Raw genomic sequence first — 23,560 nt, 5'->3', positions numbered from 1 at the left:
CATCCACTCTGACAGTCATATTTCATGCATCTTATTAAGTATGTACTGTATGATACAGATTTGTTACTGCCTGAAATGTGCGATAAATCAGAAAGTGGCCCTAAGTGCTGAAGAGGTTGTCTACAACTGCATTTAAGTGGAACAGTGCCTAGCATACTCTGTAGTAAAGACATGGGGCTCATTCCCACTGGCAGTATAAAGCGATTTGTCATTCAACCTCGCTCCGTGCTGTTAATCGATTTCAAAAGTATCAAAGTGGATCTTTTCGTAATCACTTCTTTTCTGGCACGTTCTCATTAGTTTGCGCCGCTTCATAAGCCAGGGAAATAAGCCGGGGAATGAAGCAAGACACCGGCAGGGAGGCAAGTGAGGAAGGAAGGAAGACACCGGGGAGGCAAGCTGGAGAGTGAAGCAAGGCACTGGGGAGGCAAACTGGGGAATGAAGCAAGGCACCGGGGAGGAGGGAAGGAAGGAAGGAAGGAAGGAAGGAAGGAAGGCAGGCACTGGGGAGGCAAGCCGGGGAGTGAAGCAAGGCATCGGCGAGGAGATAAGGTGGGGAAAGAAGGAAGGAAGACACCACGGAGGGCAAGGGAAATGTCTAATTTTTAAAAATGTAAGTCGCTCTGATAGCTGTTTGGCTGAAGAGTGGGGTATAAATAAATAAATAAGCCGGGGAGTAAAGCAAGGCAACGGGGAGGAGGCAAGGTGAGGAAGGAAGGAAGGAAGGCACCGGGGAGGCAAGCTGGGGAGTTAAACAAGGTATCAGGGAGGAGGCAAGGTGGAGAAGGAAGGAAGGAAGGCAAGCTGGGGAGTTAAACAAGGTATCAGGGAGGAGGCAAGCGAGGAAGGAAGGAAGACACCGGGGAATGGAGGAGGAGGATGAAGGGGAGGACATTTTTTTAATTGATAGAATATTCAATTGACTGATTTTGCAACTACTCACCTTGCAAATAGTTGCAAAATCAAAAAAAATGAATATTCTATCAATTTTATTTTAAAAAAATCAAACACAAGGAAGATACCAGGGAGGTAAGCCGGGGAGTGAAGCAAGGCACTGGGGAGGAGGCAGCACTGTGGGGGGAGTGGAATGGTGGATCTACCAAAACGTCACCCCTCTGCCATTCATCCCTCTCCTCCAGCATGAATTGATTCTGATCTGTTGTTCCCACTTATTGGACATGCTTCAGAATCGATTCTTCTCAAAAGAACCACTTTCAAACTACTATCAGGAAAATCGGAGTTTTTGAGTTGGCTCCACTTTATCGCAATCGAATAAGGATGGGAATCGATTTCAAGTGTTGGGAATGAGCCCATGGTTTGCTTTTATGTTTGTTGATATCTGTGAATTTGTACATGTCTATAGATGTGTGATTAATTTTAGATTTGCTGCTCAGGATACATTAGAGGAAAAGTTTCAGCAAATCCCAGATTTTAGTCATGCATATGATAGGTCTTTTGTATGCACATCTAAAATGTGTGAATCTGTTTTTAGATGTGTCCTAAAATAGCAATCTGAAAGAACAATTACTGTGCTTTCTCTCTTTCTCATATATACACACACAGAGAGATGCTCAATGTGAGTAAGCTCTAGATGAGGATACTCCTGCCCCATTTACTAGTATTTTAATTTACTTTTCAGTGTTATGGACTGCTCAGGGAAACTGCCTGACAATAAATTCCAATGAAAACACAATTGGCAGGAACAGTGGAATATTCTGGGCATTATTGCAATCCAGGTAAGATGTAATGTTACTTCATTTGGTTATAAACACACAGTACTTGTTAGCTTTATTGATGTGTCCTTTACATTTAATATTAAATAGTTGGGTTTATAACTTCTGTCTCTTCTGAAAAATCCATTGTGATACAACCTAAAAATACTACTTTAGGTTGCTGTCCTGTGCACAGTTGTTTAGCAGCAAATCCCATTGAAAGCAAACATGGATAAGACTAAGTTGTTAGAGTCATACATGATGCTTTAGAATTGATATATGTTTGGCAATGTGCTTTTGTGTTCCAAAATGGTTATACAGTAATTTTAAATTGTTGGTATCTTGTGGGAGGGCCATACATCTATCCTATCACTGTCACCAAGTGCCAGGACCTCCACCTTTCCTACCAGTATGGCACCAAAAGTGGGGACTTTTTAGATGCCCCCTTGGTGTAAGACCTTATTGGTATATCTTGATCCACTACTGCTGCTACAGACACTATGTTTCTGAACTCGTCCACACAAATAACTATTCCTAAAGAGACAAAAACTAAACAGTTCAACTAAACCCTGACTGAACCTAATCAATTGTAACTTACTTCTCTCTCTGATATTCCTAACTATTCAATCATGCCTTAACCCCAGCAGCAGGTGAAAGACCCTCCATCCATCCCAGCTACCATTGCTGTGGCCTCGAAGGGAGAGAGAGGAAAAGGCAGTACCTGCTGGATGAAGTCCTCCCCCTCACTGCCATTTCCTTTCCCTCATGTGTTGTGCCTTACTAGACTTGTCATATTAACAGTTTGTAAGCTACTGTGTGACCCTGTTAGGCTGAAGGGCAGGGTATAACCAGCCAACCAATCTAACTGTCACACAAAGCAGCTTTTTTAAAAATCCCATTCAAATAGTCAACCTATCACATCTCACTTTAAAAATCCATACTCTCTTTCTCATAACACATAATTTCTTACTACATTCACAGTACATCGTACAGTGGGCCCTTGGTATCCATTGGGGTTTGGTTCCAGGACTCCCTATGGATACCAAAATCTGTGAATGCTCAAGTCCCATTATGTACAATGGAAGAATAAAACTGCATCTTTATATAAAATGGCAAAATAAAGGTTTGCCTATTGGAATTTATATAGATTTTAAGTATTTTCAAGTCATTGCTGCTTGACTGTGTTGATAAAAATATGTGGATAAGGAGGGCTGACTGTATATGTAACTTTACTTTAGCTTTAGTTGTCTAATAAACACAAGAACATTTTTTAAAAGCTGTGAGATGAGTTGTGAGCAGAGGGGACATTTATGCTATCCTGAGATCTTTGGAAGAAAATAAGTATAAAAATATAATAAGCTCATTTATCTATCCTCAAATTGATCTACTATGAGGGCTTTGTTTAGTGTCTCTATTCCATTTTTCTATTAAAAATAATAACCAGTTCCTTATAAATAAAGGTTGAATTACAGTAAAATGGAACAGAGCAATTTAAAAAACAATAATGTATTAAAATTGTAAAATGAGTTCACTTAAACTATAAATGCTAAAGCTTCAAAAGTATAAAATGATGAGGCAGCAGGTCACAGATTAGCAGTAAGATGAAATAAAAAAGTCTTTGCTGGCTGCCTAAAGAAGGAAAAAGAGGGAGGAAAATACTTACAGAAAAGAGTTGTACAACCACAGCCCACCACTCACAAGATTATTTTATACTTCCTGGCCTACCTTCCTTTATAGGCAGAACAGGGAGTAGGATCTATCAGGCTGAGCTTAAAAGGCAGTCAGGTTCATAGGGGAGGGAACACATGATTTCTGTGATAACATAGTCCTAAGACTTTGAAGACATCATGGGTCACCCCAGTATTTTAATCTACAGCCAGAGACCAAAGGGTTCCTAGAAATCTTAAACCTGGCAGGCAAACAGAAGGCACCCCACAGAGCAAAAGGAACTCAGTTTCCAGCTAATCTTTACTTTGCAGCATGTGTTCTGTTGTTCACGTATCTTCTACTATCTTCTCTGTGCAAAGGAATTTATTGGGTTTCTTATCCACCCAAGAGGTCCTTTAGTTTTAAACATACCTGAGGGTGACAGGAGAAAAGCATGCAATTCTGAGGTGCATGAACTAGATGTTGTTCTTTTTCTGTTGACTGGGATTTTGGAATCTGCCTGCAATATCAACACAGTTGACCATATTCAAGGAAACCATTGTGAGGCTGGGGTGAGTTGTTTAGAATTGACAGGATTTGCAATCTTTTGACAATGTATGACAAATCACTGTTTGCATTTTTCCTCTTATAATTCAGATAGCTAATTTAACAACTCATCTGCCTTTTTGTGTTCACAGCTTGTTTTTTGGCAACCTCTATATATACTTTGCCTGGCAAGGGAAATTACATATAACAGGTTTGTTTTGTTTATAAAATATACCTTTGAGGCAGCAAGATTGTGAGTAAGGTAATAAGAGATTTCTTGTATTGGTAAGAGAATTTTAGGAAAGCAATGGAGATATTTGTAGCTCATTTTCAACAGCTTTTGAAAAAAATAGTTTATATTTTAATGTATAGTAACAAAACTGTAAAAAACCTATGGATATTTTTCTTTTCTTTTCTGTGTTTCTCACTTTAATTCCACATGCGTACTTGCCTCCCATTCTCTCCATGTTGGTGCATGTCTTCAAATTGCAGTACTTGTTGAAACCAGTTAATGTGAAATATTTGGCTAGCATCGTCTCTTCTTGACCTTACCTTGACCAGTCTTTTGGTTCCTGTGTGTGTGTGTGTGTGCGTGTGTATGCCTTCAAGTTGCCTGTCGACTTAATGGCCGTTACCCTGTTGTTTATCTTTCAAATCCCTCCTCAAAGTACACTGTCTTCTTGAACTTCTCTTGACTTGACATTTCTCCTAGATAGTGCAGTTAAGCCAAATCCAATTTCCACATTTGAGACTTAGACCATCTTTGCATTTCCTTTGTCTACAATACCAAGGTGAAACGTATACAAGCTGGAATATGCATTTGATTTTGAAGTGGCTCATTTCCATTTTAACAAACTATATTACTTTGTGTATGATACAGTCCAGATTAAAAGTTATTATTAAAATAGAATATCTTATATTTTATTTATTTTTACTGCACATATCCTGCCATTCTCCAAGAATGGGATTCAAGGTGGCTTACAATAATTTTAAAAAGATAGACTAAATAATTAAATACTAATTTTAAAACATAACAACTAAAAACACAGCATATGAGCTAATTGGACGAATAGGGAAAACTGGGCCAATCGTGATTTTTCCCAAACTGGTTGGATACCTGGCTGTCCGCATGGCCCACTTCCAAGGCAGGCTGAACACCTATGGGCAGTCCACACCATGCAGCGTCAAGCTGCACCTCTTGTTGGTTTTTTTGCCTCCCACCATGCATGTGCACCATTGCACAAACACACCACCTGAATCTGGCAATTACCTCCCTCTTCCCACCCAACTGCCATCTCATTGGATGCCACATATGACTATCCATATTGTCACATAAATGATACACCACTGGTAGAGTGCATCAGTGCACCCAGTGACACATTGGCAAAGCATAATCATGGAGGCCTCCCATATATGCCCACTTTCCCACTTCACCCCATGGCCCCCTGTTGGACTGTCTGGCTTTTGTATGATTTAAATTACACCCATTGCATTATTGGTGACCTGCTGTGTTTGTCATACTTTTGCATCGTGGGGTGTGTGACAGCTTGCCACTCATGCACATGTGTGCTCAAACAAACTGTATGGTGAGCAATGGCGCGGGCAGCTGCGTCTCGCTGCTCCCAGGGTGTATGCTTCAGACCACTGCCATATGCTGCCTAGGCTTTCCTGCATTCCTGTACTCACTTCATGGTGTTTATATGTTGGTGCGATGATGAGTATTTTCCACTTTAAAGCAGAATATCAGAGCTTCTTTTTGCTCTGTTTTTTAGCCCCAGAGCATGATGTTGTGTTGGTTTCCACATAGTTTGGCCCTGTAAGTCGTCTGAACTTGTCGGCTTCAAGTCACTTTGAAGCCTCTTTATTTTGAACTATCCCATAGTTAACAAATTTTTTAAAAGTGAAAAACGTTAAAGCATTAAAAGCAGCACATACACTACCTAAGTAAAATTCACACATCGAAAGCCTCTCTTTAAATAAAAATGTCTTCAGCTACTGGCAAAAACAGAGAAGGGAGGGGGCTGACCTGTCCTCCTATTGAAAGGTGTTCCACAGTCTGGGGGCAGCCACAGTGAAGGCACTCTCCCAAGTCCTCACCAGCTATGCCTGTGGTGGGACTGAGTGAAAGCCTTCCCCTACTGATCTTCATGCTCAGGCTGGTTTGAATAGGGAGATGCAGTCCTTCATGTAGTTTGGACCCAAGCCATAGAGACGTCAAAGGTCATAATCTTTAAGTTATGAATGAATGAATGTGCCACTGTTTGTTTATGAAGGTATAGCCAACTATTTTTCTCTCCTTAGGAGGAGACCGTAGGACCGTCTTCATTGCTTTGACAGTGATCAGTCTTGTAGGCACTGTTCTGTTTTTTCTCATTCGAACACCAGAAGAATCTAGTTCAGAAGAAGGAGAAGCCACTACTGACAACCTTGTAGAACACACGTAGGTGCTTATGGCTAACCTTCTGGTGGTTCAGCATGTTTCTGATACAGTAATGTATGCTTTTGTGTGTATGAACAATATTTGTCATACAGAAAAGAAATTATACATGCTATTATTATGATTTATTTACTGTATATAGTGCCATCGCAATATGAGATACATGGTACTTTACAAGTAAAAGAACAACAAAACTGTTTTATGTCCTCGGGCTTACAAGCTGATTAAGACATGACAAAAAAAGGAAAAGGGAATGGCAGTGTGAGAGCTGAAAAAATCCAGCAGATACTGGCTCTTCCTCTTCCCCCACCCCAGGCCAGGGCAGTGGCAGTTGGGATAGAGGGAGAGCATTTCATCTGCTTCTGCATATACTGTCTTATATGAAGTATGGCACATAAATAATTGTGCTCCCAAGTTAATGAGTGCATGGGTGGGATGTAAATGAAAAGACTCCATTTAGGTTTTAGGTTTTCGTAATGTACAAGGATAAAGTGGATTACTTGAGTTAAAGCTCTCTTATCCTTAAGTTCTACAGTTAATGTGCTACCATTTTCAGTAGGCATGTGAGAAAAAGTAATATGTACTAGACGAAGTTTTTGGCCTGTCTTCACCACATGAATGGGGATTCCTTGTCTGAACAAGCGGTAGATTAGTGGTCTGAGTAGGCAAGAACCTACTCTAATTCTCACTGCAGATAATATAGCTCATTTTGGGCTGGACCACTTCAGATTGTAGATGGAGATTCACATTATTGAATGCTTTACCATATAGCCTAGAATTCCTATCCATAGAAAACTACGAGGCAAAAACTAAAAAAAAGAGCCCCTTCATCCTGGTATCTAGTTTCCTAACTGACATGGAAACATATAGGACCGAAATAGAAGGGCAGGAAAGAATGGCTCCCAACTGGCGTTTGGAAGAGTGGCATTTACACACTGCCCATCCCAGAGTGGTTGGAAGCCATGTGGAGAGCATGCCTGGCTGGGAAAAGCCGTCCGGAAAAGGAGCGGAGAAAGTCCGCTCTTTGCTGGCATGCTGTTCGGGACTGCTGTGGTGGCCTGAATCAAGACTAGGCCTGTGCAGGTGCTGTGATCTCATGTTAATCTTGCCCCGTCTGTATGACCCCATAGTTATGAAACAAAAAGTATGTATTCATTCATATAGCATTTTTGAGGCTTGGTGGGATGGTAGGCAAGGCTGATTTGTTAAAGAGCTCATAGAAAATTCTGAAAGAAGAAATTTGATTTATATATTACTTGGTCCAGTGGCTTCCATTCGTATTCTCCTGCTACTCCTGCTCAAACTCTGTCACTTTATGTATACCTTGTCTTTTCTACAAAATTGGGAGTGAAGGAGGCTTACAACTTAAAACAAGTATTATTTCTGCTACTTTAAAACAAGTCATTTGTGAATGGGATGTTATTTCCTATACTGATGCTGTAAATTTTCCAATACAAAAGAGTGCTGCGGAAAGAAAAATGTTGTTAGAAAATATAGCATGATTATAATTTATTTTATTAGTTCATTGTTTATTTTCTCAATTTTTTAAAACAGGTCTGGCCAGAGCAAAATGACAAAGGCTGTAGATGCATTTAGTAAGTAAAATTCCAGATAAGAGATATCTCAGTAAATATATGACACTAAGATATTTCATCATGCCCAGCCACAGTCAGCTATGATTTTCTCCTGTAAAACCTTACTTGCAGGTGTTTTTGACAGAAGTATCTGCTTTATTTTCTTTCTCCAAATATGCACCTCTTTCCCTACATTGTTCACATTTTTGTTGTTGCAGTGTGCCTTCAAGTCCTATCTGACTCATGGCAATCCTAAGGAAAAAAGCTATCATGTGGTTGTTTTGGCAAATTTTGTACAGAAGAAATTATCCATTGCTTTCATCTAAGGCCAGGAGAGTGTAATTTGACTAAGGTTACACAGTGGACTTTCATGGCTGAGAGAGGATTGAAACCCTCATCTCCTGGAATTCTAGCCCAATACTCAAACTGCCAGCCCATGCTCACTCTCATAGTAAAAGTTACATCTTTTTGATATCAGGACACAAATGCTTTGCGAGCAGCACTATGGAAAAAATAGCCTGACTTTTCCCCATGGAAGAGAAAGTAAATTTGGTTCTCTCATACAGTGTGTGATGTCTGCTGTTGGAATCCAATCTTATAAGAATCCACACAGAGCCCAATCTTCATGTAGGAGCAGTAAGTTTATTCATCCTTAGGCTACTGAGCACAGCCAGTCCCAGGAGAGTGAGATGAGGAAGAGAGAACAATCAATCCCTCTCCAACCCTCTTAATAGTATATATACACTACAGCTGATATCACTAAGGGCTGTGTCTTAAAGGTACCTTACATCACATCTCCCTTTCATGGAAATATAAAAACAATTATACACTTTAGAAAATAATACATTGTATACAGAATTTTAAAAACATAAGTAGAAAACATAAATACAAAGAATACAATATTTCTCATTGACCTAACTTACACAAATCATAAAAAGCCACCTTAGGGCCAAGGTGCATTTTCAAGGAGTATATCTCTCTGGCCTAAACACTGGTCTACCATATGATGTTATATATGTCGGTTGCCTATCTGTTGTTGATGTTTGCACCTCATCATTATTCTCAGGAGCCCCACCATATCCATTGGTTAATGCATCTGGTCTTACACTTCTGTCTCTGATAATTTCTGGCATCCGTTTTCTTAATTGGCGTCTATTACGCCGATATATCCTACCATTAAGAGTCTTTATTTGGTATGACTGTGGTTGTTTACATTTTTCTATCACTGTGGCAGGAAGCCATCTTTCCTTGTGGTCATTAGATTGCATCCAAACTGCATCTCCCTCTTGGAATGGTTGAAGTGATTTAGCTGTTCGATCATAAAAATGTTTTTGTCTTTGCTGAACTCTTTGTAGATCCTGATACACATTAATAGGAATCTTAGGGCATAATAAACCAGTTGTTATGGGAAGTTTACTTCTCAACATCCTGCCCATCAACATTTGTGCAGGTGAATATGACAACCCTGTGACTGGTGTATTGCGATATTCCAACAATGCTAGATGTAAATCCCCATCAGCCTTCTTTACTTTGTTCATAAGCTGTTTGATAGACTGAATTGCTCGTTCTGCCATACCATTAGATTGTGCATATCCTGGACTACTAAAGCATTGTTCAAACCCCCATTCTTTAGCAAATGTTTTAAATTCTTGACTAGCAAATGGCATGTTATCACTCACCACTATTCTTGGTATCCCATGGCGAGCAAACACAGACTTAAGCCTACAAATTACAGTTTTGGCAGTTTTATCAGGTAGACTTATTATTTCTGGATATTTTGAAAAGTAATCAACTATCAACAGAAATGGACAACTATCCTGTTCAAAAATATCTATCCCCACCTTTTCCCATGGTACTTCAGGGATATCATGTGGTTTGAGTGGTTCCTTTTGGTTGTTTGGAGCAAAACATGCACAAACACTACAGCTCCCTACAGCCAGCTCAATATCTCTTGACATACCAGGCCAATACATTAATTTCCTTGCTCTTTCTTTGGTCCTTTGAATCCCTTGATGGGACTCATGAAGTTGTGTAAGTACATTTTGTCTTTGACTTGTTGGAATAATCATTCTTTCTCCCATAAAAAGAACTCCATCCTGGCACCAAACATGATCTTTAACTGGCCAGAAAGATTTTGCTATCGGACTTACATCTCTCATATATTGTGGCCATCCTTGATCTAGGTATGTTTGAACCATCTTAAGCTGGGGATCACATTTTGTTGCCTCTTGTATTATACACACTTTGTCAGGATGCATTGCTAAAGCACTCACCTCATGTATTACTTTCTCATCTCCCATGGAATGCTCTTCACTAAAAGGAGGATCTACAGTGGCTCTTGACAAGGTATCAGCCAGATACATAAGTTTACCAGGGGTATATACAATGTTAAGTTGATACCTTTGAAGCTGCAAAAGCATTCGTTGCAATCGAGCAGGGGCACTGCCTATTGGTTTTTTACAGATTGACTCTAAAGGCTTGTGATCAGATTGAACTAACACAGTTTTACCAAACACATACTGATGAAACTTTCGTACCGCATATACAACCGCAAGCAATTCTTTTTCTATTTGTGCATAATTTTTTTCTGCTGAGTTAAGTGACCTAGAGGCATAGGACACCGGCTTGTTGTCCTGAAGCAGACATGCTCCTAAGCCATCTTTTGATGCATCTGCCTGAATTACAACTGGCTTTGTCACATCAAAATATTGAAGCACAGGTGTGCTACACAACTTTTGTTTGATAGCATCAAAGGCTTTTTGATGTTCTGGCATCCACTGAAAAACTACATTCTTTTTTAATAGGTTTCTCAATGGGGCCGTCAGCTCTGCCTCTTGTGGAATATACTTTGCCAAATATTGTACTGACCCTAAAAATCTCAGGACCCCCTGTCTATCCTCGGGCGGTTTCATTTCTTGGACAGCCTTAACTTTCTCAGAATCTGGTCTGACTCCTTCAGCAGTCACTATGTGACCCATGTATTTTACAGAGTTTACCTTAAACTGGATCTTTTCTTTATTAAATTTAATGTTGTTGGCACGTGCTGTTTTCATAACCTGGTGTAAAATTTCATCATGCTGTTCCACTGTTTCTGCTGCTATAATCATATCATCTGCTATCATATGTACACCTCTTATATGTCCAAATGTTTCTTGGTTCTTTTGTTGAAAAACCTCACTTGCAGATTTAAGCCCGAATGGTAAGCGATTAAAACAATACCTTCCCCATGGCGTATTAAATGTACATAATCTGGATGATGCTTTATCCAGTTTTACCTGCCAATAACCATCTTTTTCATCTATGATTGTAAACAATTTTTTTCCAGCTAACTGACTCAGGATTTCTTCAACTGTTGGGATGGTATAATGTTGCCTTCTAACTGCCTTGTTTAAATCTCGTGGGTCAAGACATATACGCAGAGTGCCATTCTTTTTTTCTGTGATAACAAGGCTGCTCACCCAATCTGTAGGTCCTATCACTTTTGTTATAACTCCTGTATTTTCCATCTGACTGAGTGTATCCTTTAATTTATCATATATTGCAAAAGGCACTCCCCTACATCCTTGGACAACAGGAGCAACTGTCGGATCAATGTATATGTGATGACATCCTTGAAACTCACCCAAACCTTGAAAAATCTCAGGATATAAGCTGACTAATTTTTCTTGTGTTAACGACCCAGCTGTGTGTATGAGATCTATCCGACGAACTAACTCTAATTTCTCACAAGCTGGTCTACCTAGTAATGGAATTGCAGAGCAATCTGTTACATAAAACAATAATTTATGCACCCCTTTTGCTGTACTGCATTCAAACTCAGCCATTCCCATTGGTTGTATTTTTGTCCCACCATATGCTACAAGAACTGCATTGCTCTTAATCAGTGGCTTTGTACCAGGTATCCTAGAAAATATTTTGAATGGTAGCACATTTGCTTCAGCCCCAGTGTCTAACTTAAAATTAACTATATAGTCTCTTATAGAAACATCAGCAAACCACCCTGTATTGTTCAGTTCTTTGTCTAATTCTGCTATCAATAGGTTACTTACACACAACTCATGAATATGTTGTCTGTTTTGTCTGTTTTCAGGATTAGCCATTTTTGTCCTGCATAACTTGGCATAATGGTTTTTCTTGCCACACTTATTACAAGTTTTTCCAAATGCTAAGCATCTCTGAGGTTCATGAATTGTGCCACAACAGCCACACCTGTTCTGACTTTTCCATTTGTCTCTAGTTCTTAAGTCTTTTACTCTCAAAGCTTGAGTTGCAATTTCTTCATTATCTCCATTTGCAGTCCCTCTGATATCTCCATGAGCCTCCTGTAATTCACACACTCCTTCAAAAGTTGTTGTCATAGTTGTCAGCTGTGCTCTCGTTATCTCATCAACACGGCATATTTCCACAGCCTTCTCAAGTGTAAGGTCTGTTTCTTTCAAAAGCTTTTCTTTCAGTCTTTCTTCCTTTATGCTAAAAACAACTTTATCTCTTATCATGTCATTAATTGCAGTTCCAAATTCACAACTGGCTGCTTTCAATTTAAGCTCAGCAATAAATTGTTCATTTCTCACTCCTGGACTCTGTATATGGTTCCAGAAACAAAATCTTTCAAAAACAACATTCTTTCTCTGCAAGAAGTAGGTTCTAAACTGTTCTAGAACCTCTGAAATGTCTTTTGGATTCTCATCAGCAAAAACAAAGGTGTTATACACAGAAATTCCTTCTTCTCCCACACAATGCAGCAGGATAGCTATCTGCCGCTTCTTTGCTACATTGTCAAGTCCTGCAGCAGTAATATATAACTGAAAAGCCTGTTCCCATTTTCTCCAATTCTGAGCCATGTTACCTTCCATATTTAGAGGAGGGGGAGGCTGAAGTGAATCCATATCTTAATGCACTCTTCCTGTGAAATATACAAAGTCCAAGTTGCAGTACAGGAAGGTTTTACTTCTGACACCATGTGATGTCTGCTGTTGGAATCCAATCTTATAAGAATCCACACAGAGCCCAATCTTCATGTAGGAGCAGTAAGTTTATTCATCCTTAGGCTACTGAGCACAGCCAGTCCCAGGAGAGTGAGATGAGGAAGAGAGAACAATCAATCCCTCTCCAACCCTCTTAATAGTATATATACACTACAGCTGATATCACTAAGGGCTGTGTCTTAAAGGTACCTTACATCACACAGTGACTTCCTGGGAAGTTCTATATAGCTCACTCAGTGCTGCCTATACCCCTATTATGGGGACAGTTGCAATGTTTCCAGTTCAGTGGTGGAAATTTGAAATCTGGCTTGCCAAATTATAGCAGTAGAATGCTTGTGCTCTCTGTAATATGGCCTCTGAATGGACTGGAAGGAAGCCTTGTAGGGTGACCCATCTTACCTTGGCTCTAAAAGGGTTGACTATTCTACCCTTAAGTCTTCATATTCCCAATGGTCTCTTGATCTCATATTCATGTCATTGTGAATTAATAGTGCAGAGGTCATTATCACTGGCGGAAGGAGTAGTTAGACTAGGTTTCCCCCCTCTTAACCCAGTGTTCATTGAGGATTGTTACAGTATGTATATATGCATTTGTGTGTATTTATTGTGGCTTTTTTGCAGAAAGATCTATCAAGCTGTGTGTCACGAAGGAGATTCTGCTGCTTAGCATCACAACAGCCTATACAGGTAACTGAAGGGAATATAAACACTAGGCTCCGGGCTCAGTACGGGACCTGCAAACAGTGCTTTTTCCTTGCTCAAGATTGGCTTTTTCTTACATGGTTTCTCAGTCATTTCTTTTAAAAAAAAAAGTGAGTGGAGGATCATGATAAATGGACCGAACTGTAGTCCAGAGGCAGAGCCCTGAAAATCAGGTCATCTCAATTAAAGCATGTCATGGGTCAAATCCTGTGGGGTGCCTAAGTAGCAGTAGGAAGCAAAGTGTATCCATTAAGGTGGTATTTGCAAGAAAAGGGCTTTCCATTTGAGTGTTACTGTAATAGTTTTTTAAAATAAGTGTTATGTCTTCTACTCTATTTTTTTTAAAAAAACTTCTTATGCTGTTGCTTGTATGTATTTTTGGGCAGTTTTGCTGTAACTGAATTGTTTTTATGCTTTTTAGTCTTATGCTTCACTTTCTTTGATTCCCTTTTTTAAAAAAAACAAAAAAAGACACGCATTCTCTATGATTATCTGGCCCTGTCATTCCAAATCCAATTGCTTTTGGCTACATGATGCAAATCTGTAAGCATTCATCCTGTCCTTCTATCTCCCAGATCACTTGGTCAGTGTATTTCTGCCTTTGTTCCAGCACCCAGCATTTCCCACGGTTCTCCTGTTCTGCCGTGGGGGCACAATGCATGGAACTGAGACTTTCTCCAAAGGTTTCTCTGTAGCCAAAAAACCAATCTGTTTTTATAATGAACAGCTGCTCATTTTGTTTATTGGAGTTGCACTGAACAAAAGACCTGGCTGCTTGTATGATTTCCTTGTGCACATTTAACAGTGTTTGGACTGTGGTTCTCATCCCCTTAAAATTTATTTTCCAGCCTATTTGTCTTTTCAGCACTTCTAAGCAGTCCTCTTTTTATTTTCATAAAGGGAGCAGAGTGTCCTTTGGTGCCTTCTGTGAGATGTGTTGAGCGATTGCCATCTGGTGGCTGCAGTGGAGAATATATATAGTGTCTTAGGGCTGCAGACTTGTTTTCCCAATGTTGGTCTAAAATATCAGGGCTAGAAGGTCCTGCTTTAATCACGGGCCTTGTAGAAATCTAACAGGTATGCTTGTTTGCATAAAAAGAGGGCAAATTCCCTTTTTTTTTTTTGGGAGGGAGTTGCTTTTCAGTTAATTTAGGTGCCATGTTTTAATATTTTGCTTCCAAATATTTTGTTTTGCCCAGTCGCTGTAAGGTTCTTTGGTCTGATGGAAGATTTATTTTTGGCCTGTGCTAGACAGGCTCCCAAGTGCTCTAGGAAGATGAGGTCATGGGCATCTGCTTACATCTATTACCAAGTGTAGCCTGGTGAAGTTTTACCATACTTCATTTATTCAGTTATATCCCACACATCATTCAAGAAATGTAATATATGCTACTCCCGCCCCCAGTTTGTCAGTATACTGAACTATAGATGTCCAATGTAAACTGTTTTCTGAATCTGTTGCTAATGCTACAAGCCTACAACCTACTTTAGTACCTTGATGATTATTATGGTTGGATCCTTCCACAGACATTTTTAGCATTTTCCTGAACTAGTATTTCCTCTCTGCCCTTTTTCTACCAACTGCTTCCTTTGGGATAGTTTCAGTACACAATGCCACAGGCAGTCACTTTGGCTAGTACTGCAGCAGACATTTTTGAAAAGCTCTGTTAAAAGAACCATTATAGCATCCTGTCTGAAACATGTTATTCTTTTAAAATTTGATCACCCTGTTTTTCAGTGCCGTTTTGACAATGTATATTGTATTTCAAGTCTTACCAGGAACTCTACATTATTGGGAGAAATCTTTGGAGTTAAAGCATTCTTTATTTTAGAAACCTACACTTTTTGTGTAGTTTTTAACGTCAGCAATACCATTTACTTATGGCAGATATTTAATTTAAAAAATGTTATTTTAAGAACTGAGTGGTATACTTCAGGAAATAACTTATGTTAGCAATACAGTTACTTCTGGGTACAGCAAAAGTTTAGGCTATGTAGCTAACAGATAAGATGGCCAGTTCCTGCATTTGTGGATGCCTATTCTGGGGCCAGAACAGTCTGATTCCCCCACTTCTACATAGATGACTGACATTATATAGATCTCTTGGTATACTTTGGTACTGAACACTAGCAAAAATTGCAACTTCCTTTCCTTTCTTCTCTGGCTGAAATCTTCTGTGTTAGCAAAATTGTTCCAAAAGGGTTTTTTAGTTGTTTGGGATGTGTTTCTAGAGTGGGGATTTTCAGGAAGGAATGGGGTGGCTGCTTCTGTCAGAAGCAGCAGGATCCAGCTGAAATACTGTTGGACCTGGGAATGGTTGGCATCAACTACCATAAGGGCTTCACTTGTATGGGAACTAGTGCCTTATAACCAATTTTTGAACTGTGCAGTTTTCTTTTAAGTGACTGCTTGGTTTCTTAAGTTAAGACTTATGAACTTATGCTTGTATTAGAAGGTGGATAACTGGATCTGATAGTTGTTGTATTTTTTCCTATAGTAATTAAATGTGAAGCAGTTGTGGATAACCATGTCTGAAATAATTTGGTTTCTTTCAAGGTCTGGAATTAACATTCTTCTCTGGAGTGTATGGGACCTGTATAGGTGCTGTAAATAAATTTGGTAATGAAGAAAAAAGCCTCATTGGACTCTCTGGTATTTTTATTGGTGTTGGAGAAATATTAGGTGAGTCAGACTGGATCTGAAATTGTAGAATGTATTTTCCCCCACAGTTTTATTTTCCGCATACATCTGAAGTAATACAGCAAAGAAATGAATTGGACTTTTTCAAAATAGTAAGGAATAACATAATATAGTCAGGAAATTCATTGAATATTAATCTTTAAATAAGAGTTGGGACACCATCCCACAAGTTGATGTTTAATGATACGGGAGTTTTAGTAGGAAGCCGTGTTTTGTGCTCATTATAGACCATGCAAGCTGGCAACAGGAGATGTCTGACAGCCAAGACAAGCAGCTGTTTTGTACAGAAAGTAAATTGCCATTCTGGTTGTTGGCATCAGGGCAGGCAGCATTGTTTGTGGTGTATCTAGACCTTGTTCTTACAAACAGCAGATGAGGTGGTGAACTTGTGTTTGGATTGCACCATTTTAGACTACAGGTGGAGACTTGCATGACTGACTGCAATTCTATAAAAACAAAACAAAATCTGTGGGTGTAAACAACTAAAATGGATCTGAAAGAAGGATTCTATCCTGTTCATTTTCCTAACATGTCCAACATTATTGTTATTCTTGTTTTAAAATAGCAGTATGGTTAGAATTACTGTGGTCTATTAATCTGAGTCTGAGAGATCAGGGTTCGAATCTCCACTCAGCCATGGAAACTTACTGCCCTTAATTAGAAGAGATCTCAGGGAAAGTAAGATGAAATTTTTACTGAAAGTAAGATAAAAACATTAATCAGTATAAAACTAGGGAGAATGAAATGCTAATTTTAAAGAAGCACATGGAGGTCTAAACTCCTTCAAAGGGCTGGGGGAATAAAACTTATTTTGCTTGACATCTAACTCAGCAGGTGCCAGGTGAGGCCTGCCTGGAAAGGAATTGCCAGAAACAGGTCACTACTGCCAAAAGAGGGAAAATCACCTTATATGTGGTCACCTTGAATTTATCTTGGTAATAAACACCCTGTGTAATTCTTTCAGTATTGGCAAGATAGGGTCCCAGCAGCTTAGGGTAATGATACATTCTTTGTCACAGGTGGAGGAATCTTTGGTCTCCTGAGCAAGAGCAACAGATTTGGTAGGAACCCTGTAGTGATGTTAGGCATTGTGGTCCATTTCATAGCCTTCTATTTGATTTTCTACAACATCCCAAATGATGCCCCCATTGCCTCCATGGATGGAACAGACAGTATAGCATTCATGGAACCAAGGTACAAGTTATTTTTCCTACTTCTCTTGATCAAGTCCTATTTTAAGGAAATTCTTTAGCAGTAAGTTAAAGGGATGACTGATGAACCAAGTATGTGTTTCAGTAGCAGATAAACTCTTATATATTTACTGTCAAGATGGAAGGTGCACTCCTTTGTTTAATATATATTCTTGTTGCAAAGGGATCTTAGAGCACCTTTGAGACTAACTGTATAGAAGAATTTGTGGCATAAGCTTTCATAGAGTTTGTCTGCTGTATCTGAGGAAGTAGATCAAGTCTGCAAAAGCTTATGCTACAACTTCTACACAGTCTCAAAGGTGATACAAGATCCCTTTGCATACTGATATTCCAGACTATCACAGCTATGTCGATATCTCTGAATACATCCTTGTTGAACAGAGTGAATCTCTCTTATCCAAAATTTCAAAATTCAGAATCAGAATACAGAATTCATTTACCTGTCTGTTTAATTTTATAAAATATATGTGAAAACATATCAGTATATGTGGATATGCAAAATGTTGAGTGGAGAGATTTTTGGGATGGGGAAAGAGAGATTTTCGCCCAATAGTATATTATTTTACTCAAAGGAAGTTTAGAAGTTTAGAACAATAAATAACATGCTAAGTGCCTGACATCTAACTGAAATGCAGATATGCCCCAAACATGCTAATTCTTTGAATGAAGCAGATGTTTAGTAACTAATTTTTGCCTCTTACCTACATTGTTTCTCTGTACTAAGAATAAATAAATAATGGATTGTGCTACATTCTAGTGGTAGGTGTGTGCATAATGTTGGATTATTTTTTTTCAGCAAAGAAGTGGCTGTTTTTTGCAGCTTCCTCTTGGGCCTAGGTGATAGCTGTTTCAACACACAGCTCCTCAGTATTTTGGGATTTCTGTACTCAGAAGACAGCGCACCTGCCTTTGCAATCTTTAAATTTATCCAGGTAACATTTCTTGCCATTTCGTGGAGCCAAACATGTATTTCATTAGTCTACAGAAGTTATACAGTTCCTTATTATTTACACATACACAATGAAATTGGTGTGACATTAGAAGAATTACAGCCATCGAGGTTGGACACCAGGGCCTATTTACACAATACAGTTAAATAGTGCTATTATTCCACCTTAGCTACGGAATCCTGGGGTTTGTGGGCTGAGTGATCCTTAAACTGCAAATCCAAAGATTTCATAGGACAGAACTGTGGTGGTTAAAGTGAAATAATAGTGCTATAATTATGTATTGTGCTATAATTATGTACTGGGCCCAAGTAAGAAGGCAACAATATGGTAAGCTTTTTACTTATGCAGAATGCTTAGGTAATCAAAGTATCAGTGCTTGTGCTGCCTTCCATTGTATTGTACCTGGGAGTAAACCACAGTGAAGATAGTGGTAGTAACTGCTGAGTTAATATGCACATGCTTATGCCCTTTTTCTATAATATGAAGCAGTTGTTAATGTAGGAATTATAAAAATGTAGTGCATTGGTAGCAAAAATAGAGATGCATATATTTCTGGGTATATGATATGGAAAAGACTGATTGGCATATTACAGTATGTGCAATGCTGCATATGTGTACTGAGAGCATGGCCCACTGAGTTCAGTGGGGCTTATTCCCAATTAAGTAGGTATACGATTGTAGACTTATAAATGAAATACAGTCGTCCTTTTCTCTTACGCGGGAGATCCGTTCCGGACACCCCCCGCGTAGGGGAAAAAACGCGGATGCTCAAGCCCCGTTCAGATGAATGGGGCTTGTGCCTGCGGTGGTGGCACACAGGACGCATGCCACGGGAGCGCGTGTGCCATTGTTTTCTTCCAGCGCACACCTCCCTTCCGGCGCAGCTTCCAGGATATGCTAGAAGCTGTGTAAAACGCACCCGTGTATAACACGGGCGCACTGTAATACTAATGGCAGAAATGGAAGCATTGCATACTGTAACTGTATAATTTAGATAAAGAATGGTACAGTTGATAAAATAGAGTTGATCAGATGCAAAAACCTGGTTGGTATTCAATTCACAAATGAAAATGCTGTGTTGTAAACAGTAAAGACAAAGCAAGAAGCCTTGGCAATGAAAAGGGCCCTGATTCACTGACATTTGGTTGGAGGATGTTTGTTACTAAGGTATTTGATATGACATGAGAAATGTCTTACAAACGAACAAGATGAATTACAGTTCTTCTGACCGTGCAAGTTACTTGCTAGAATGCAGGAGAAAACAGGCATGTTGTTAAATTAAATGTCACTGAAGCAGAGGACCATTAGTAAAGTTACATTCACTACTTCTCTGGTTTCCTTTTCAGTCTGTCTGTGCAGCCATCGCTTTCTTCTACAGTAACTATTTGTTTCTTCAGTGGCAGCTTCTGATAATGGTTGTGGTTGGGTTCTTTGGGACAATTTCATTCTTCACTGTGGAGTGGGAAGCTCCAGCATTTGTTGCCAAGAATTCGGATTACAGCAGCATTTGATGAAGGCATTTTCTTTCTTTTGCACACATATACACTCATGCACACACACATATTTGTTCAAAAGACTTGATAGTGTTTTTACTTATGGAACATGAAAAAAACCAAACACCAAAGTTTTGAAAGACTTTTTCCCCCCTCTTATCAACTTGTGATGAATAAATCACAGACTACAGCTTTGAAGGCAATTCTGGCAACTGGAACGTGGAGCATCCTCATCTTTTCCCACTACACAGCGTTTGCATATTAGGCTAGTTTCTATAAACTACATTTGTTTTTCATTTTTAACTCATCTGTTTCTGAAGCCTGGCATAGTAGTCATGTCTGATTTTCTGTGCATGCACATTTTGTTGTCAGTAAGAAGAAATACACTGTAACACAGATGTATTTCAGGAAGAACAGTTCACTTTATGGACTGTGAAAATCCAAAAAAGATGTTAACGCTTTTTAAGGTTTTCCAGGCCCTTTTTCTTAGATAAGTAAAATGGTTTATGTTTCAATGTGAAATAACATTCGTTTTTTAAAAAAAGAGGGAAAGAGAAAGAAGGTCACTGTTATGGTATAACAACATAAGGGAATTAAATCTACTTGCACAATCTATTTTGCTAATTTAATGTGAAGTTGCTCAGGGGCAAAAATGATTTCAGGTCCAGAGCCCCTCTGCTCCTCATATGTTCCCTGTATATTTGGAGAATATGTAAATTATATTTTCTCAGTATCAAGTTTCTAATCATGTTTGCTGCTAAATAATTTGTAGGAAGTACACTTCAGAAACCCCCAAACAATTTACAAAAGTGATTCCACAATAGTTAAATATTTGGAGGCCTTGATGAATACTGTGTGATACCACATGCATAAAATTGCTTTGATGCATCGATAGAAGGTCACAAAGGAATGAAATATTAAGAGAAGTAGCATGCTGAATTTTAACCTATTTACTTCAGTTCATTTGCAGTATCAGTAGTTGGAAAATAACTACTATGATTTTCTAGTATTTTACAAAAATTTACATAGTTACAATAAGACAGTACAGTACAAGTTCAGCATTGTTAGGGAGGAATGCCACTGAGAACCATGGCAACAGAGCTTTAGGTCATTTTAAACATTATGCATTTCTCCCAGTGCTTAATATATAACAGTGTAATCCTGTACATGTCTACTCAGAGGTAAGTTACTGATTTCAGTGGGACGTACTATCGGATAAACAGGTATAGATTGCAGCCTGTGGACAAATGTGTGAAAATAATGTGTGACAATTGTATCTCTCTATGAGGGATTCTCGCACCGCCATACCACCAGAAGCATGGTACAATGTTTTTGAAGAAATAACACAAAAAACAATCTTTTGTGTTAATTGCTCTAGCATAATTTTGCCAGTGTTGATGAAATTGTTATAGAATAAATGACTTGAAGTTCACTGCCTGTTCCAAGGGAGTAAATTCTGCAAGAGCATTGGTGAAAGAGGGAAAAGAGATAATTTCTCACAAATGTAAGGGAACTTTACAGCACAAGGAGCCTGTTCCATGTAGAATTTCTCAGGCAAAAGTCTTATGGAAAGTAAATTATTATTTCAGTCAGTCATAGAATTGTTTAATGGGGTGCATTCAACATTCATAAAATACTTGCTGCGAAATAACCCAGTTTGCATGAGAAATGTCCTTTGAGGCTTACAAGGAGTGCCTTTTTTATTTAATAAGCTAATACTTTGGGGTGATTATTTTTAAGTGGCATTATAGTGTCAAGACGTGGATATATTTTATACAAAACAAAGGTGGCTTACAAATTAGAATATTTTTATAAGAATGTCTCTCTTTGTTGTGTGTATGTAAGCTCTACTGGTGGTAACCATGTAATCCAGTACACACACTGCCTTTAGTGAAAGATAGCTATAGCAAATGATGTCAGTGGCTCTAGTTGTCTATTAAATTGAATTGAAGTTAGTGGACTCTACGTATGAGTAAATATGGTTACTATGACTGAAAGACTGGAATCCTAAAGATATGTATCTGGGAAGTACATTTTGTTCACTTTTCTGGTCATACAGTACTTACAAGATTTGGCTATATATTTGTGATTTTAATCAAATTGTCTAATAGTTGAATAAATGAGAAAGTGTGGTCCACAAAGAACTTTATCTCAAGCTGCTAGCTGAAACTCCTTACTCTTGTGCCCTAATTTCATTTTGGAGGCAAATTTACAGAAGCTATAATGCTAGGCTTATCAAATACATTTTTGCCAAGATTTGTAAGGCATAATAGATTAATTGACTAGTTTAGTCAATTAAAATGCTTTTTTTTAAAAAAAAAAATCCTTAATTTGCATTTTATTTTTATTCAAATCTAGAATCAGGCAGCAATCCTAACCTCACATGGGAGCAAGCCACAATGAACTCAAAGGGGTTTACTTTTGTATAGACAAGTGGACGACTGCACTGATAATTAGTTAAGAGTCATATGACTGACTAAGGGCCGAAACAGACATCCATAAAGGGACAGCTCTACGCTGTCCCTTTGAGGCAACTTTACACCACAGCCCCAATTTCGTGTTTTTCTGGCCCAAAAAGAAGTAGCAAAATGCCACTCCTTTTGAGGGTGGTGTAACAGAAATTTCAGGAAACTTAAATTTCTAGGACTGACAGAGCAAGGAATTCGCAAGAGGACCTAGTAATTGAAAATCCATAAGTTTATTTCCAATTGTCGACAAAGGAAAACATTGAACTCAGTGGAATTCAAGTTCCAAAAAGCTGAGGCCCCGAACAAGACAAAATGGCTCTTTTTATATTATTGAAGACAAAGAAGCTTCTTCAATACACCTGATTGGCTAATTACAATTTAAACATACAGAATTCTTACAATCAGAACAGAAATACATGCATACATTGAAACTGCATCATCACTCCTTACCCCCTCCTGTAGGAATTCAGTAGCTTTCCTCCTAACCTTGCTTCTGAATGTCAACTATGTGTCCTTATCTCAGTAGTTTATGTTATGTCTTTTTACTGGTGCCAGCTTCCATCCAGGTCAAGATGCACTCATTATTCCTTTGCTCTAGTTTTTCTAAACTCCAAGCCTTTATTTCAAAAACCATCTCTCTGGCTGACAAAGGTGACTCCATCTTTCTATAGCTTTTTATTTCAACAAGGAATTTCCACCACAGTGGAAAAAAGGAGCCCTTTCCGCCGTGGCTTTTCGGCGTTTCTGCAGTGCGGCAATTGTATGCCATGCCCCCACACCCCCCCAAATCTGGTGTTTTTTACTGGTATGTTTTGGCCCTAAGATTTTTTGAACCAAGGGCCAACCCCAGTTCCCCTTTAGCCTATTAAGTAGTAGTGTATGTTATAACAGAGCCACCAATTCCCATTTGAGCTGTTTTCAGTTCTAGATGGGACAGAGGTATGGCTCAGTTTAGGGCCCCAAATTGCCTTAATTAAGGAACACTTGGCTCCAGCTTGCATATCCATGGATGGAAGTTGAGTCTTGTCAGTGCAGCAAATAAGTCAGCTAAAAGGAACATAACCTTTTCTTCTCCTTTGCTACTTATTAACATTTGTCTGCAATTATGAATATTCATATCATCATGTAAAAGGA

At 38.8% G+C, this 23,560-nt stretch overlaps 1 protein-coding gene across 5 annotated transcripts in view; it reads left to right on the top strand.

Annotated features, from left to right (window-relative positions):
* The window catches only part of MFSD11 (major facilitator superfamily domain containing 11), a 30,580-nt gene extending 8,012 nt beyond the window's left edge, over positions 1-22,568 (top strand). For 4 of the 5 annotated variants that reach the window (XM_089535026.1, XM_089535017.1, XM_089535034.1 and 1 more), the window contains exons 6-14: positions 1,640-1,736; positions 4,058-4,116; positions 6,207-6,345; positions 7,897-7,937; positions 13,523-13,588; positions 16,161-16,286; positions 17,324-17,498; positions 18,312-18,447; positions 19,812-22,568. In XM_089535026.1, coding sequence (XP_089391152.1) covers positions 1,640-1,736; positions 4,058-4,116; positions 6,207-6,345; positions 7,897-7,937; positions 13,523-13,588; positions 16,161-16,286; positions 17,324-17,498; positions 18,312-18,447; positions 19,812-19,976 — 1,004 coding nt within the window. In that variant the 3' untranslated portion in view covers positions 19,977-22,568. The remainder of the gene's footprint in view (positions 1-1,639; positions 1,737-4,057; positions 4,117-6,206; positions 6,346-7,896; positions 7,938-13,522; positions 13,589-16,160; positions 16,287-17,323; positions 17,499-18,311; positions 18,448-19,811) is intronic. The other variant, XM_089535043.1, reaches the window with a different exon arrangement.
* Positions 22,569-23,560: the final 992 nt, after the last annotated feature.

Source organism: Sceloporus occidentalis, unplaced genomic scaffold (assembly GCF_023333645.1).
Source record: "Sceloporus occidentalis isolate IW3139 unplaced genomic scaffold, rSceOcc1.0.p SCAF_1, whole genome shotgun sequence".
Taxonomy (NCBI): domain Eukaryota; kingdom Metazoa; phylum Chordata; class Lepidosauria; order Squamata; family Phrynosomatidae; genus Sceloporus; species Sceloporus occidentalis.
This window is presented reverse-complemented; position numbering and strand designations above follow the sequence as displayed.